Genomic DNA, 17,342 nt, shown 5'->3' on the forward strand with positions numbered 1-17,342 from the left:
CACATTCTGCACCAAAATGCAGGTGGTGTTTTGATGGATTCCTTGCTGAGAGTTGAGTAGAGGGCATTTACACTGTTCCAGGGCGAGTGACAACTTTATGTAGGTTTGGGTTAGAAAGTATTGTTCTGTACTGGTCGACGTGGTTGAATGGTGTGAGAAAGTACTTCAAATAGTCTCGCCTCTGTCAGTTGTCTCTACACAAACGTTAATTATGTGTGAGAGTATTATATCCTTGACTCCAGCGACAATTATAGAATAAAAGTTGAAAGTTAAATAGAGGCGACGACGTCCCTCTTTACTCCGGTTTTAGTTGTTTGTTGTTTGGTGTTTTCAACAAATCTTCACTTTTGTTGTTCTCTCTTTCATTGGTTTGTTTGTTGAGGTGAGGTGTTTTCTTTCTTCATGAGCCTTGCGGGGCTTTTTTATTCTCTTAAAATTACACACTGTGATTCTTTTTAACGGGGAAATAAAAAAGACTAAAGTGTGTGTAAGGAAGAAGGACTATAAACCCATTTTGGGTGGGAACCCCTTTTGGTGTTAGCATCATGCTATATGCTTTAGCTATTGAAAAATAGCAGATCTGCAAGCTCATGGCGCGCCACCGAGTGGCGCGCTACGAGCTTGTAGGTCTGCTGTTTTTTAAAACATGGCTTTTTCAGAAAACTGTCAGGTCAGAATGGGTTAAGGAAGGGGAACAAAAGAGTGAGGGAAAGAGACAGTGACTAGAAAGAGATTTCGTCAGCACTAGTAAACAGATGGATGCGTGGTGGTGGTGGTTCCTGTAACGTTCACGGCTTTGCAAAATGAAAAGTATTATTGTAATGATGTTTGGGACACTTTCCTGAGGCTTTTATGTGTTTTATGTGTCTGTTAAAAAAGGTAAAAAGTGAAGTACGTATGGAGCCCTAGGGCCCGGGGATGCCATTCAACAGAGTGTATTGCCTCTGTCGGGCCTATGTATGTCTCAGTATGTCCAAAACTGTTTATTTTCATGGGCATTCATTTAGGAAAAAAACACCAAAAGTTTGAATATGGAGATAAGAGGTTTCTGCCCGACAGCAGCGCTATAGAGCGTCGCAGTCCCCCGTACTTTTCAGAAAGTATTTATTTAAAGACGTTTACGCCGCGGCGGACAAAGCCAACTCTGGTCGTGACAAAATCATGACAACAAACACAATTTTTCGGGGCTGAACAAATAATTAGAAAGAAGAAGAAAAACGGCAGGTTTTACAACACTTTTTTTTTGTGTTGTTTTTCTTCTTTGTAATTATTTGTTTGGTCCAAAATATTGTGGTTTTTGTTGTCATGATTTGTCACGACAAGAGTTGGCTCTGTACGACGCTTATAAGGTCTTTAAATAAATGTGTTTTGAAATGTCTATGGGGGAAAAATGCATTGGAAACTATTTCCTGGGCCTGGCGTCGTCATGAAAGGGGGGCGGGACTGCGGCGCTCTATTAGGGTTTAACTTTAAGTGGCTAGATGAGAGAGAGAGAGAGAGAGAGAGAGAGAAAGACACAGCATTGAGAAAGAGGAGACACTTGAAAGAGGAGAAGAAGACATGGGAGGGACAGAGAGATAGTGGAATGTAAGGAGGTGGAGATCAAGTAGCTGCATGGAGGTTGAGGTGAGGACGTCGAGGTGATGTTGGATGTTATTGTATCGTTAGTATCATTTGGAGCAGCTGCTGCTTCGGTGCATCATTGCGGCTTTGCATCATCACGTCACTGCACTGCATGGCTTCCATTGAGACAATGAACGTTAGACCGCGTCGTTCGGTCGTCGTAGGTCGGCTATTTGAACTATTTGAATATGTTTTAAAAAAAAATATATATATATATATAAAATATGCCTAAAACGTTTAGAAATAAGAGGGTGAGGTGGCGCGCAGGACAGGGCCCTAATTAGAGAGCAGCAGCAGTAGCCGGACGGTGGTGTGGAGGTGAGGACTGCAGGAGGTTGATGGATGTTAAAGGAGGAGTTGAACCTGGAAGAGAGAGAGAGAGAGAGAGGGTCATGCAGACAGCTGGAGGCATGCAGGGAGAGAGAGAGAGAGAGAGAGAGAGAGAGAGAGAGAGGGTCACGCAGACAGCTGGAGGCATGCAGGGAGAGAGAGAGAGAGAGAGAGAGAGAGAGATAGGGAGAAGGGAGTCACGCAGACGGCTCGGGACTGTAGTTTCCCAGACAGTTTCCAACTCTGATGAGTTTGTCTAAACACTCCTTCCCCCCCCGCCCCCCCCGCCCTCTGCTCTCCCCTTAACCTTTCTCATAAACTCACTCCCCGGAGGGAAGTAACTTCTAAAGGAACATGTCCCGATTTCAAGCTGTTTCACTGTACCTCCCATAGACTCGGAGTACATTAACCCATTTAACGGATTCTGTTTACACTATACACAACAGGACCGACGCACGCACGCACGCACACACACACACACACACACACACACACAGCTAAGTTATCTGAGGCAATTACAATATCCTTTACCTTAAATATTGTATATTTACAAAATGGTAAAACACACACACAAAAAAAATCTCTAATCCCTCTTTTTTTTTCTTTTTTTTCCCCTCCTCCTTCCAGAGTCTGGAGAGTCTGACGGAGCGCTGTGAGAGCGCCATCTCCCTGCTGGGAGAGGCACTGCAGTCCATGGACTCTGAGCCAATACCGGAAAATATAACGGTAAAAGAGTTGGTCCTATATCCTTTAGCATAAACTACACAGAACAATGACTCACCACCACCAGCCAATCTTCTCTTCTTTGCCTTTTCCTTTTTGGGGCTTTTTAATGCATTTTTCTCCCCAATGTTGATCGTCATAACAACTGATTTTTCCCCACACACACACACATCTCTGTGTGTTTGTCTATGCTATTCTGCTATTTTTGAAAAATCGAAGAGCGACTGACACGGAAACACAGCTTTTATTTACATTATGAAGAGAGGATATATACAACAACAAAAAATGTATTTGAGCGATGGAAATAAGCGAATTAGCACAACACCCCATATAGCCCCATTCAATTCCCATTCAATTCAATGCAATTCATTTATAGGGGCTTATGGTATAGGGGAAACAGCCAATAAGGAGCTTTTGCACAAAATAACACCTGGACCTCTTTGGTGGGGACGTAACAACAACTACAAAGAAAGGTAAAGAAAGCCTTTTTAGTATGGGAATTCTCCTTTAACTGTGCAATTCGAGAACCCATCGGCAAGTAAAGGAGAAACAGCGCCAGCTCTTCTCCTTTTGAATTATGCAACAGTCTTGCGAGAGAGAGACTATATAGCAACTCTGAGACCGTACAGAACGGAAACAAAATGGACGTCCGTAAGGGTGTGGGGGGAAAACTATCGGCTTCCTTGGCCTTTCACTGGCAGTGTGCACACCGCACAGACGGAAGAGCGTGTAGACGGCTATGGCTCCCAAGGTGGCCATGTGCCGTATAAAAAAATGACTCCTTTTGTTTGTTCTGTTTTATATGTTTGACGTATGACAACAAATAAACAGTGTGTCGTCTCGGTAACCTATACTGCTCCAATTAACAAACAGCTGCGGCTACAGTACCGCTTGTTTAGTATACTGTCGTCATGGTTACGCGTCACGAGCAGCTGATTTAAAACGCTAATGCAATGAGCTCTCCCCAATAGACGACAATAACCGACACCTGCCAGCTATAATGGGAAACGAGTACTATATCCTCCAAGGCGATTGGTCTATAGCCTCGATGAAACGTTATTGTTGTTGTCGGGCAGGAAAAATCTTGTATCTCCAAATGTCCATGATATTTCTACTTTTCATGTTTCTTTCATGCCCTATACTTCATCGTACTATAGTGTCATACAAAAGTAGCATTAACCCATTTTGACCTGAGATTGACCAGATTCTAATTCTTCGATTTTTCAAAAATAGCAGACCTGCAAGCTCGTAGCGCGCCACTCGGTGGCGCGCTATGAGCTTGTAGATCTGCTATTTTTGCATAAATCAGTGGTTCTCAAAGTGGGGCCTAGGGGCTCCACCAAAAGTTGTTAGTACAGCATCACAATCATTTTAACCACTTTTTTCCATTCATGTTATAGCTATTCTCAAAAACAGCAGATGTACAAGCTCACAAGTGGATCACTTCGTGCCGCGCTGCGAGCTTGCACATCTGCTATTTTTGAAATGTTTCGAATATGAATCTGGGGTGTTACCTTGACCTGACTTTATATAAATTACATTTATATAGTTTTTGGGGCGGGAGCCCCTTTTGGTGTTAGCATTATGTTGTGCTTTAGCTGTTGGAAAATAGCAGATCTACAAGCTCATAGAGCTTGTAGGTCTGCTATTGTTGTTTTAATCGAAGAACGACTGACATAGAAACATGGCTTTTTCAGAAAACTGTCAGGACGTAGAAGACATTTTTTAGAATCTGATCCCAGGTCAGAATGGGTTAATGGCACGAGAGACACAGACGGAGGACATTTTCTGATCCCAGGTCTGTCCGTGTGGTGAAAGACAATGATACACTGAGGCGTCTCGTCTCAGGAGGGAAACTGTATGAATGGCCTAAATTCCTGCTCATGGGAAATGACAATAATAATGGGTCTTAACCGAGGGAATAGCCCACATACTGTACATGTACATGCCCACTAAAATAACCACAGCCACCCCTCCCTCCCTCTCTCTCTCTCTCCCTCCCTCCCTCCCTCCCTCTCTCTCTCCCTCCCTCCCACCCTCCCTCCCTCCCTTATACAAGATCATAATAGTTTTGGATCTTTCATTATAGTTTAGTTTTACTTTTTAGTTAGTTTTTTTGACAATTGTTTTTCTAATTCAGGTTGGTTCAAGTATTCAAGTAGTTTTTATGCTAGTTTGTATTAGTTTTTTTTTTGTTTTTTGTGACAAAGCTTAGTTTTAGTTTAGTTTTTTTTTTCGTTTTAGTGTTAGTTTTATTTATTTCTCATACTTTGAAAAAAGGTACAGTAAGTATAGGCCTATTGTGTAATTAAATTATCAACAAAAGATACAATTTAAAAATACATATTCGGTTACCGTTGGTAACTAACAGCATTTTGTCTATAATTTCTGTTCGTTTTAGTTAGTTTGTAAACACACAATACAGTTAGTTAGTTATCGTTTTTTCTTTTATTGTAGTTTTTAAAGGCGTAGTGAAATGACACTTTTAGACCACATCGGTGGTCATCATCATATGAGCATACCTAACAATGGATGCCAAAAAAGAATGGGTACATTTTCATTTTTGTCTATTTTTATGTCAAAAGTCCATAAAAATCTAATTTGAATTACTTCCCGAAAACAAAAACGTATACTGCGTGATGACGTGTCGAGGCCCCACATCGATAAAAGCCAATAAAACTGAAGCTCGTCCGTTTGATTCCCCATATCTGCGCACGTCCGTCCAACACAGCTGCTACTGATTACAGAAATCAATATCAGTAAACTGGTACAGCTGGCCGACTATCTGACTTGTAAACAAACACACTCCCTGCGTCCTGCGTGTAGCATAGCTATACCGTCCCCTAGCTATACCGTCCCATCGCCTGAAGGGATGCGATGCTCCGATTGGTTCAGAAAGTTCAGAGCCGGGGTTTCAAGCTGAAACCGACTGAAACTTCAAAATAAAATGCCCACCATTTCCGTTTCCCTACACCTTTAACTAACATGTTTCTTTGTTGTTTTCGTTATTTGTTGTTTTCGTTATTTCGTTAGTTTCCGTTATAACTATAATAATCTCCCTCCCCCCTCTCAGGCTGTGCCACTAAGCATCGACAAGCACCGGCAGCTGATGACGAGCGTCCTGGCCGACCAACGGCTGACCGAGCTGCAGCAGAGGGGCGGGGCCTGGCTGGCGGGATTGGCCAATAGCGCGTCTGGACTGGCACAGAAGTCCCCCGACTGCAGGTACTCAAAGCAGCCCTTGTGCGGGAAGCCCTTTTGGCGTTAGCATCATGCTATGCTTTAGCCATTGAAAAATAGCAGATCTACAAGCTCATAGCGCGCCACCGAGTGGCGCGCTACGAGCTTGTAGGTCTGCTATTTTTGAAAAATCGAAGAACGACTGACACAGAAACATGGCTTTTTCAGAAAACTGTCAAAATGGGTTAAAGCAGCATTATGCATGGGTTAGTTCTCAGTCGCCACAACTGATTTCAGTCGTTGTGTCTTCTGTGAATGCACGCCGCACGACGTGTTGTGAGCTTGTAGATCGGCTATTGTCAGTCATTAGCCTAGTTATTTTAAGATGAAAGAGTATTTGAACGAAAGTGATCAAACTGGCAAGTTTAGAAGCATCTTCCAGAATCATGAATGAACGAATGGTGTGTTACCGAGAGAGACGCTTCTCTATACATCTCCTTACAAATGGTGTTTTACCGGAAATAGCGCGTGACTGTGCGTCTGAAGAACCGAAAGTGTAGTATTTCTATGTGTTGTGAATTTAATTACCGGTATCTCATGCTGTCTGAATGGCAGCCTCTGGTGGACATTCCCCATTCCCTGCATCCATAATGAGACACACCTGTTTGCCATCACGCCACTCAACTCATTAGCCAATCACAGTTAGGTGTGTGACACATATAACCAGCAACTCACTCCACGCTCGTCACTCAGTCTCCAGCCTTCACACGAACCTGCAGCTTCCAACTGAGTCTAACCAACACCACTCACTGTTCTGCAGCCGTGCGTCCATGACAAATAAACCTGCTGTTCTGTTGCAATATATACCTTGGTGTCACATAATTATACTCTCTCTGACCGGAGAAACTTTGGGATCAGCTCACATCCAACAAAACTATAGTTTTGTTGGATGTGAGCTGATCCCAAAGTAGAGAATATTTATTACTATGGGTATACCCGATACCCGCCGTGACGTTATCGGTTCCAACATGGAATTCCGTTACCCTGAAAGAATACTGGACAACTCACCCCGGTTCGTGCCCGTTTTTCCTCCCGGAATTTTCCCCATGAGTGAGGGGGATAACTTTGTAATATGCTATTGGCTGTTTGTATTCTTTTTGGAAAAATATAAAAAGACACTCCTGTGGAAAGGCTATATTATTTTACTTATATTGGCCCTATAAACAATTTAGTATTATTTAGTATATGTAAGGTTTTGCCCACTCAAATGGTACGGTACCTCGTCAGATAATCCCCACATATCCTACAACAACTTATGTGAACAGACTTCACTGTAGTAGCTTTTCATAAATTATATTTATACTGCTGTCATGAAAGTTTATAGTTAGAGAAATTCAATTCGCAGAAGTGCATTAATGGCGATAAAGAACACCCTCAACAGTTACCATTAAAACTAAGATAATCGCCGACAAATCATATTGTTTTAATGACGGATGTAGTCACTATACGACCACAAATGTCCCAAGAAACTATAGCTAGCCTATAGCCACCGAGTCTGCTGCGCTCCGGGAGAAATTCCACCAATCAGATTGCTTCCTCCATTATGACCTGTTGCATAATAGGATATAACTTATACAGTCGGGGTGGTTTAATTGGTCTCCCTGCTATTCTATTGATACATCTTAGATCACGTGTCCTAGGTTGCGGGACACGACCTTTGACACGATTCCTGTTTCTGCTTTGACACAAATTTTGACCTGAAGGTCAAAGTTATATTTCTCCCCAATGGGTTAAGCAGGCTACGCTATAGGCTCTATTATGTAGCTCAGTGGTACAAATGTCAGCTCTTGTGCAGATCTGCGTTCAAAACACACACACACACACACACAGTTGCAGTTATATTTAAATGAACACTTAAATGAATCACTTGGCCTGTCCAATTGTCCATACGTTATGTCCTATTAGTGTTCTTGCTCAAACGTGAATCTGTGAAAATTGAGATCACGATTCTCACATGATTCTAATTATTTTTCCATGAAAATGTGTATTGTCTTTAGTCTGTATAGTTGCTGAACATTACTACATTCCAAATGTGGCAAAAACGACTGTGGCTTTAGACATACAACATCAAAGTGCTTGACTTCAACCTCTCTTAAAGTCTCTCTCTTGTATAGCAAAAACACATAAGAAACTAAAATGAATTGGTCGGCCAACTAGTGCTGCACGATTCTTGCTCAAGTTTAGAAATGAGATCGCATTAGGTGTCTGAATATAGATCTAGATTTAATTTAGTTTGTCTTTATTTAATTAATTTGATAAACTGTGCACCACTATTATACCTAGAGCAGCAACGTTCAAAGTGAGACAATAATAGTTCCCCTGGGATCCATGGATCAGTCTAGTGGAGAGAGTAGACGCGACATAAATCTGTGATTTACCTCCCCAAACAATCCTTTTGAGGGTCTCAGGGGGGGTTCAAGCAGTATTATTATAAGCAACTTTGGGATAGTTTTTCCTTATATATTGGAAGTTGCGGGTTGTTTTTTTGGCCTCGTTTCTAAAGTGTTGGTTGCTTACTGTATATTGTTTATACCAAACATTTTCATGTCAATTAAGGACCCCCAAATTAATATATATTTATCTGCAGACTCCCATCTTTGAAAAGAATGTTATGCCAGGCAGTGACCCCCCCATAAACAATTTGTGTTGTTAAAAAATATCCCACATTTTCCTCAAGATTCTTTTGACAATAGCAGATCTGGCAAGCTCACGACGTGTCACATCGCAACGCATTGTGAGCTTGTAGATCGGTTATTTTCAAATAGCTGATGAGTATAGGTTTAAAGGGCTCATGTAGCCAGGTCTCTTCTTTTGGCCTCGTTTTCGTAGACCTAAAACCCGGCGGCAACACATGACTTTGGGCGGGAACCCCTTTTGGTGTTAGCATTATGTCATGCTTTAGCTATTGAAAAATAGCAGATCTACAAGCTCGTAGCGCGCTACGAGCTTGTATAGGTCTGCTATTTTTGAAAAATCGAAGAACGACTGACATAGAAACATAGCTTTTTCAGAAAACTGTCAGGATGTATAGAAGACATTTGTAGAATCTGATCTCCGGTCAGAATGGAAAACTGTCAGGATGTACAAGACATTTTGTAGAATCTGATCTCAGGTCAGTGAGTCCACGATGGGTGTGGTGAACGCCTCCCCATCAAAGGGAATGTTGCAATGTGTGTCACAGAGATGACATTGTGTGTGCTTGTATAGTTTTGTCCAGATGATTCTTGACCCAGATCTGTCTGCGGCGCTTTTGTCTGTGTCTAGGAGGCTCTGGCGTCGTTTCTAAGCCAGGGTTAGATTAAGGGGAGTGCTGAAATCTGCTCGAAAACAAAGTAGAGGAAAATGGATCCAGACACCAGTGCTGTTGCTCACGTCTGTGTTGTTGTGTGAACCTCAACACAGATCTCAAAAGCAGCCATTTGAGGTCATTGATATTACAGACAAGGCAGATGTATCTGTGGTCGCATATATAGAGCTTTTTTTTCCTTGCATAAGAAACGGCACAGTTTCGACTCGACTCTTACTAGGCACTACGATATACACTAAACGATACGATACGATACGTATCACGATATGAGGTTCACAAATGACCGAAAAATCTTTTTCTTTTAATGATTTATCTTCCCCCCCCCCAAGCTTCTTTCACAATTTTAATTGAACTACATTGCAGATCTTTTGACGGCATCTTAGGATAGATGTAGACCTATTTGACAGTGCAGAAACATAATTGACGTATTAACGAGCATCAACGACCATCACCTGGGTATACAGACACATACAGCTCCCCTCTGCAGGCCTCTCTATACTACTGAAAGTGACTACGTCACTTCTCTCCAAAAGCACTTGAATATGATGGAATGTGATTACAGCTCACATTTCATATCACACACTAGCACCCCCTAAAAAAATAAAAACCTTTTTTTTTTGAAAATCGATTTTAATTTGTTTTAATAAATCGATACATATCGTCGGGATATAATATCGATACATATATCGATATACGATATATCGTTACATGCAAGACAGATGTATCTGTGGTCACACATATATAGAGCTTTTTTCCTTGCATAGAAACGGCACGGTTTTGACTCGACTCTTACCCTTTTTGTGTCATGCCTCTCCTCCTGGCGACAGTCCGACCTTGTGAATGCGATATCTCGGGAACGCCTTGAGGGAATGTCATGATGACATTTGATATACAAACTGATTAGAAGCAGGTGGTCAATGCCATGGTCGAGGTGACCGTGGCCGCAGTGGGGCGCCGCCTGTCCCAAAACCTCGTGATGTGTCTCAGGAATGGACACATCGAAGGGAATCTCACGACATGTAAAACATTGGCAACTATATGATATTTCTAGATGGTTTTCCTTTGGACTAAACATATACCCGGTACGGTTATCCGTTATCGCTATCTTATCGAGTTCCCATGCGTGAGCTGAGGCAACACCCATGGATTTAAAGTTTTTGGTCGCCGCACGACTGATTTGGGTTCCATTAGAAGCCAGCATGTCTTCTATGAAAGCATGTCAAAACTCTTTGGAGTGGGTCAAACTAGCGATAGAATACATGCTCAGAAGCGTCTTCAACTAAACATTGAATGGTCTCAGAAATGTCATAAAAGCTAAAGGTTAAAGCCTCTCAATCTGTGATTTGTCCCAACTGCAGCAATATAGGTTTAGAATGTGACGTAGAAACCAGACTATACTGATTTATTCGGCGACACTCATCAACATTGCACCATAACACTCCACTAAATGGTAAATGGTGCATTTATATAGCAGCCTTTATCCAAGGCGCTTTACATATAAATTGTGCATTACATTCACCCATTCATACACCGATGGCAGCGGAAACCATGCAGGGCACCGACCAGCGCATCAGGAGCAATTAGGGGTTCAGTGCCTTGCTCAAGGACACTTCGACACCAACTCTGAGCCACCGCCCACCCCCCCCCCCCCACTATACTGCATGGAAGCTCAGGAATGCTGTTAAACTTTCAAAACTATAAGCTTCTATAGTTTCTTTCCTAAAATGTTTTAACTCGAAGCTCGTCAAGGGCAGCCGAGTGGAGTCGAAAAGTGCAGTAGAAAAGCGGCCATATCGGTGACGGATGGATATTAGTCTGGGAACTGACTTTAACGATAACGATCTGCCCCTTAATCTCATTCATAATATTGTTCCTCCTCTTCAGGGAGGTTGGCCAACTCCCAATGTGTTCTTTTATCTCTCTAGTAGTATCTGTCTCTCATCACAAGAATCTTGCTCACTTAACACTAACAGACACGCACGCACACTCGCGTGCCCACGCGCGCACGCACGTGGGCACGCATGGGGTTGTAAAGATCTAGTCACACACTGTAAGTAGAGTGCAGAGGGAACAATGTATTAGTGCTTCAAAAGAAACTAGGATACCTGAGGTGATATTGAACCCCCTATAGCGTCTGTCTTTACAACAAACAACGTGCTATCTAAATTAAAGAAATATGTTTGTGGTCAAGCAAATCTACGTCAAAACTAACACACACGCACGCACGCGCACGCACGCATGCACACGCACGCACGCACGCACGCACACACGCACACGCACGCACGCGCACACACACACACACACACACACACACACACACACACACAGTGTACTTGCATACCACACACCCACAGATATTCCTTTCAGAAAAGTTTCAACAGCAAGGCGTTCTCTCTGTGTCACACACACACACACACACACACACAGACACACACAGACACACACACACACACACACACACACACACACACACACACACACACACACACACACACACAAACAGTCATACCATACATACTCACATACCATACACATTACACACACACACATTATATAGTCAAACTCCCATGCCATGTCAGTCATACCATACCCCACACACACACACACACACACACACACACACACACACACACACACACACACACACACACACAAACACCCTTATATAGTGCATGTCCTGCACAAAAGCACTCTGTTTTGGATCTTCAGAAAGAGGGTCCTGTGTATGCTACAGCCCCCGGTCCCGCCCTACACACACACACACACACACACACACACACACACACACACACACACACACACACACACACACACAAACACACACTTTTGATAAGTGTCAGAGAAAGAACAAGTTCCTTCACTCCTAAAAAATACCATCCCAAAAACGTCTCAAACTTTGGAGGAAAACAAATGAATAAACTATGCAGAAGTTTGAAGTGTGCGCTTGTGTTCGCCCCCAGAATAGGGACGCTATTAAAGCTTCCACGTGGTTATCAAATATACAGTATATACTGTATAGGCATGACACATTATTGTAATGTGTCATGTATGTAATTGTACAATGTAATTGTATTGTAATGCTCTCTGCATTTCGGAGCATTCAATAATTTGTTGTGTATTTTGTCACTTGCTTGACTGATCACTTATAAGACACATAATGGGGCTCCATTTTCGTCACCGCCGCTAAACCCCTTATCCCTAAACTTCTTTGCCTTTTTTTTTTTTTTTACTATTTTGCTAAACATTTTTGAATAGTTCAAATAGCCCAGTCTACAAGTTCACAATGTGTCAATGTAGATTGGCTAGTTGAACTATTCGATTTTTAGGGGATAAGGAGAAGTTTAGGGATAAGGGGTTTAAAATGGAGTACTTTGTTGACGGTTACCTCAAGTGGTCTGTAGTCTCCCCCCCCCCCCCTCACAACGCATGTTGAGCTTGTAGATCACTTATTTTCACAGAATGTTTGCTTAACCCATTTTACTGAAAAACGTATGTCGTTATATCAGTGGTTCATGTCAAGGACCCTCAGAATGATGGGAACCCCAGAAGCAAAAATATTGAGTTTAAAATGTTGGCTTTCAAAATATATAGAAATTCAGAAATAGCAGATCTACCAGCTCATACTCTATGAGCTTGTACATCTGCAATGTTTTAATAGGCGACCAATGTGACATAGAGATAAAAAATCTACACAGAAGCTTTCCCAGGTTTTAAGGGGAAATATGTCCAGAATAGGAACATAATATGGTCAATTCATACCTTTTTAACCGATAACCTTTGTCACCCTCAGGGCTGCCCTAGCGGTGACCTCTGCCCTCTATGACAGCGTGGACGACGCCCTCCACAGCCTCGTCCGCGTGTCCAACCAGAGAGGCCGTGACCTGGAAGCGCTCGGCCGACTGGCCGGGTTGGTGGACAAACTGGAAAAGGTGAAAAGAACAACAAACAGAACTCGTTCTCCATTTTTGGCTGTGCCCATAATAAAGACCCATTCATATAGTCATATACCCCAGTTTTCGGTGATGAGGTGACCAGCCGCCGCTATCACCGAAAAACTACAACACGACGTCACTGAGTGAAGAGAAAAAACCAATGCCCTCCCCAGCCCTTCTCTCTGTTTTTATACTAACCACCGTTACGGTGGTCACCCAGACTCAAGGCTCATATACATACCGGTAGTCCTGATTTTCGGTGGTGGGGTGACCACCGAACTACAACATGACGTCACTGAGCCGCGGTGAAGAGCAAACCACCGCCACCGCTCCAGCCCTTCTCTCTGTTTTTTTACTCACCACCACTCAACGTTATTTCAGCTCCGGTGGTCAGCTCACCACCGGAGCGGTGGTGGTCACCTCACCACCGTAAAAATCCAGACTATGAATAGGCCTTTTACTCCGGCCGGGCAGCATGCACAGAAGGAGGCGGTGTGCACTCCCACCACTGTGATTGGATGGTGATTAGCCGCCATCAAAACCACCGTTTAGATGAAGAGGTGACCACCGAAAAGGTGGCCATACCCCTTCACCTATAAAACTGGAGCATGAATAGGCTTTAATAGTGTAGTTTGTTGATTATACTTTTGATGCAGTATAATGGTCTTTTTTTATTTAGTTATTAAAAAGGTTTTTATATGTCCTTAAATTGACACTTCACTGTCATCTGTCCCCACTGGTTGAGAACCACTATGTCACGGTTCATCTCTCTCTCTCTCTCTCTCTCTCTCTCTCTCTGTGTCTCTCTCTCTCCCCCCCGCAGTGTGACAAGGAGATCGAGCAGGTGCAGGCTCAGCTGGACGACTACCGGGACCCGCCGCTGTCCCTCAGCAGACTGTCGCTGAAGCAGCAGAGGTTCAAGACCTTCAGAGAGACGGCCAACGTGAGTTTGCAAACCTCATCAGTTTTAAGCAGTCACGTATAAATCCCCATATCAGTCTTAATCGGGCCACGTAAGTCAGTTTCACTTCTGTGTTTCCTCAATCACAGCCAGTATAGGCTCCCTGAGTACACATGCAATTCAATTCAATTCAAAGGGCTTTATTGGCATGAGAAAACATACGTTTATACATACATTAAAACATACATGCAGTAGGTCGATAAGATCGTCTTGATAAGTAACATACTGGTGATTTCCGGTGATTAGCCGGAGTGGCGCACTATACGAGCTTGTATAGGTCTGCTATTTTTGAATAATTGTGGATTTAGAAGATATTTTTTTTAATTTTGAGGTCAGGCTTAAATGGGTTAATAAGGTGTTGTCGGCCTATAGAGCGCCGCAGTCCCGCCCCCTTTTTCCCGGTTACGCCGCGGACCAAGCCAATTCGGATCGTAACGAATCATGACAATGAACACAATATTTTGGACGAAAAATAAAACAAATAGTGTTGTCTCCTGACTTTCTTTTCTTCTTTCTAATGATTTGATCGTCCCAAGATATTGTGTTCATTGTCATGATTCGTCACGATCCGAATTGGCTTTGTCCGCGGCGTAACCATCTTTAAATAAATGATATTAAAAGTGCCGATGGGAGAATGCATGGGGCTTCCACTTCCTGGGCCACTCGCTTTTCTGAAAGGGGGGCGGGGACTGCGGCGCTCTATAACGGGGCTCGTGTATCTTTTTGCTATAGGAGCTGCACAGCGAGACCCTGTCGGTGCTCAGCGACCTGGAGGCCTGGTGCGACCTGGACTGGACGGGCCTCGGCGAGGTGCAGGTCAAGCTGCCCCCGGTCCGGGAGAGGCTCCGGGACATGTCCCACTGTCTGTCCGACTGCTGGACCACGCTGGACAACACGCAGAGGCTGCTGTCCACGCTCACCGAGGTAAAGAAAAATGCACTGGCAACACTTTAAAACACTAGCATGTCTGAGAGGTCCTTTTGACTTTTTTTTTTTTTTTTTTTTTTGATTGATTATCTTTGGGCCCATGAAGCTTTCAGAAGGTTCCCCTTCCATGACCATCATCATCCATCACCATTCTATCATCTCAGAAATGTTTGACATCTGAAACATTTTCTAAATATGAATTTAAGCACATTCTACTTCTGTCTGATTTTACTTCAGACATGCTAGTGTTAACAGTTAACGGTCCCGGGCTATACCGCTAAACTGGGCATATCACATAAACATTCTCCATTTGTTGAAGTGGAACTGGCGCTATTTAGCAGCTGCACACATGGATTATATCACACCCGTTGTGTCAAACATCTCATGAGTTGGGGACAAATCTGTTCACTTCAAGGGAAAAGGCCCGCTCTACTCAGACAGTTTCATATAGTTTCAGGTGTGTGCTGGGTGCAGCTTCCAAAAGAACATTGAATCCGCACTTCCAGTCTATTAATAAGTGTCAAAATACAAATAATAATATTTTGACACTGACGAAGGCCTGCGCGCCGAAACGCGTTTGTCTGTCTGGTATGAGTCTGACTGCTGCTGCATCTTTAAGACTCTTACTCGACTGGAAGTGCGGATTTAATTCATTTTCTATTGGGGACAAATCTGACCACTTTTTTTTCCTCTATTCTTCCTGTGAAGCACTTTGAACCACACTTGTTGTCTGAATTGTGCTATATAAATAATGATTGACTGATTGATTGATTGATTGATTGATTGATTGATTGATTGGCTCCAGGCTGCGTCAGACGCAACAGGGCTCGCCTGTCTCATGGCGACGAGGTCGGTAATATGCAACTCAAACTGGATTTGGCAGAAGCGGACATTGATTATTGCGCCGCTCTGGTTCCGCGCCATGGTTGTTTAATGTGGAACTTTTAAAAACGATAATTTATGCCCAGTCACTGTAATAATGCACCTGAGTGGTTCCTTTGTACTAGGACCAAGTTTAACCCATTTTGATCAGATTCTAAAAATGTCTTCTACATCCTGACAGTTTTCTGAAAAAGCCTATGTTTCTATGTCAGTCGTTCTTCGATTTTTTCAAAAATAGCAGATCTACAAGCTCATAGCGCGCCACCGAGTGGCGCGCTACGAGCTTGTAGATCTGCTATTTTTCAATAGCTAAAGCATAACGTAATGCTAACACCAAAAGGGGTTCCCACCCAAAATTGAGCACACTGAATATCAATACGAAGCAACAGGAAGCAACCCGTTATTTCAATGGTAGCGAGAGGTGGTGGAGAGAGAGGATTTCTGTCCGAGAAACAGCAACCAATGGGTGTGAGGAGAGGGACACAAAACCACGGGCGGGACTTAAAAAAAAAGAGTCAGACCCAGGTGTCAACTGGCACTGCAGTTCTATACCAGCAGGGGGAGCCACAATCACACAATGTAGGTTAAACTATTTTGACCTGAGATCAGATTCTAAAAAAAATGTCTTCTACATCCTGACAGTTTTCTGAAAAAGCTTATGTTTCTATATGTCAGTAGTTATTTGATTTTTCAAAAATAGCTAGACCTACAAGCTCGTAGCTATGAGCTTTCAATAGCTAAAGCATAAAATAAGCATAACACCAAAAGGGGTTCCTGCCCAAAATGGCTACAACATAAAATAATTGAATATGAAATAAATGAATAAGTGATCGTACCACACGCATTCTTTATAATACATAAAGTACATCCACTTCACGAGAAACAAAGTAAATGAAATGTTCTCATGATTCAACACACGTGTGAATGAATGAGAGTATCGAGGGACTGTCAATGAGTCTAATTCAATACGCCTTCCGAATGGAAGGAGGATTAGCTGTCACCACTTCGTCTGTGCGACTGTGTCTCAACACCCATATTAGTCGCCATTGTTCTTCTCTGAAGATGTGGTTTTGACTGTTGAAACAACAATATAAGCCCTCAAGAGGCTGTGGTTTACTGTGGATTTTAGAACATCTAAAGATGACGTGGTTCGTCGCGGAGTGGCAGCGCTCTGTCCAAGAACGGAATGTGTATACAGACACACACACACACACACACAATGTATACAAACACGCATTGGAACGCCTGTATGCGTGCACATACACACACACACACACACACACACAAACACACACCGCGTATACACACACACACACACCATATAATAATAATGCAGGATGTATATAGGCCTACTTGTGCATATTATGCATGTGCACACCTGCACACAATGAATGTAATTACAACAATTTACACAGCA

General features: G+C 42.9%; 1 protein-coding gene across 1 annotated transcript in view; it reads left to right on the forward strand.

Moving 5' to 3' along the window:
• The window catches only part of arhgef40 (Rho guanine nucleotide exchange factor (GEF) 40), a 124,498-nt gene that overhangs the window by 62,505 nt on the left and 44,651 nt on the right, over positions 1–17,342 (forward strand). Inside the window, exons 13-17 of the mRNA XM_080792955.1 lie at positions 2,581–2,679; positions 5,750–5,901; positions 13,014–13,152; positions 13,979–14,098; positions 14,849–15,040. Coding sequence (XP_080649081.1) covers positions 2,581–2,679; positions 5,750–5,901; positions 13,014–13,152; positions 13,979–14,098; positions 14,849–15,040 — 702 coding nt within the window. The remainder of the gene's footprint in view (positions 1–2,580; positions 2,680–5,749; positions 5,902–13,013; positions 13,153–13,978; positions 14,099–14,848; positions 15,041–17,342) is intronic.

The sequence above is a fragment of the Protomyctophum bolini genome (genome assembly GCF_963924005.1).
Source record: "Protomyctophum bolini genome assembly, chromosome: 20".
Taxonomy (NCBI): domain Eukaryota; kingdom Metazoa; phylum Chordata; class Actinopteri; order Myctophiformes; family Myctophidae; genus Protomyctophum; species Protomyctophum bolini.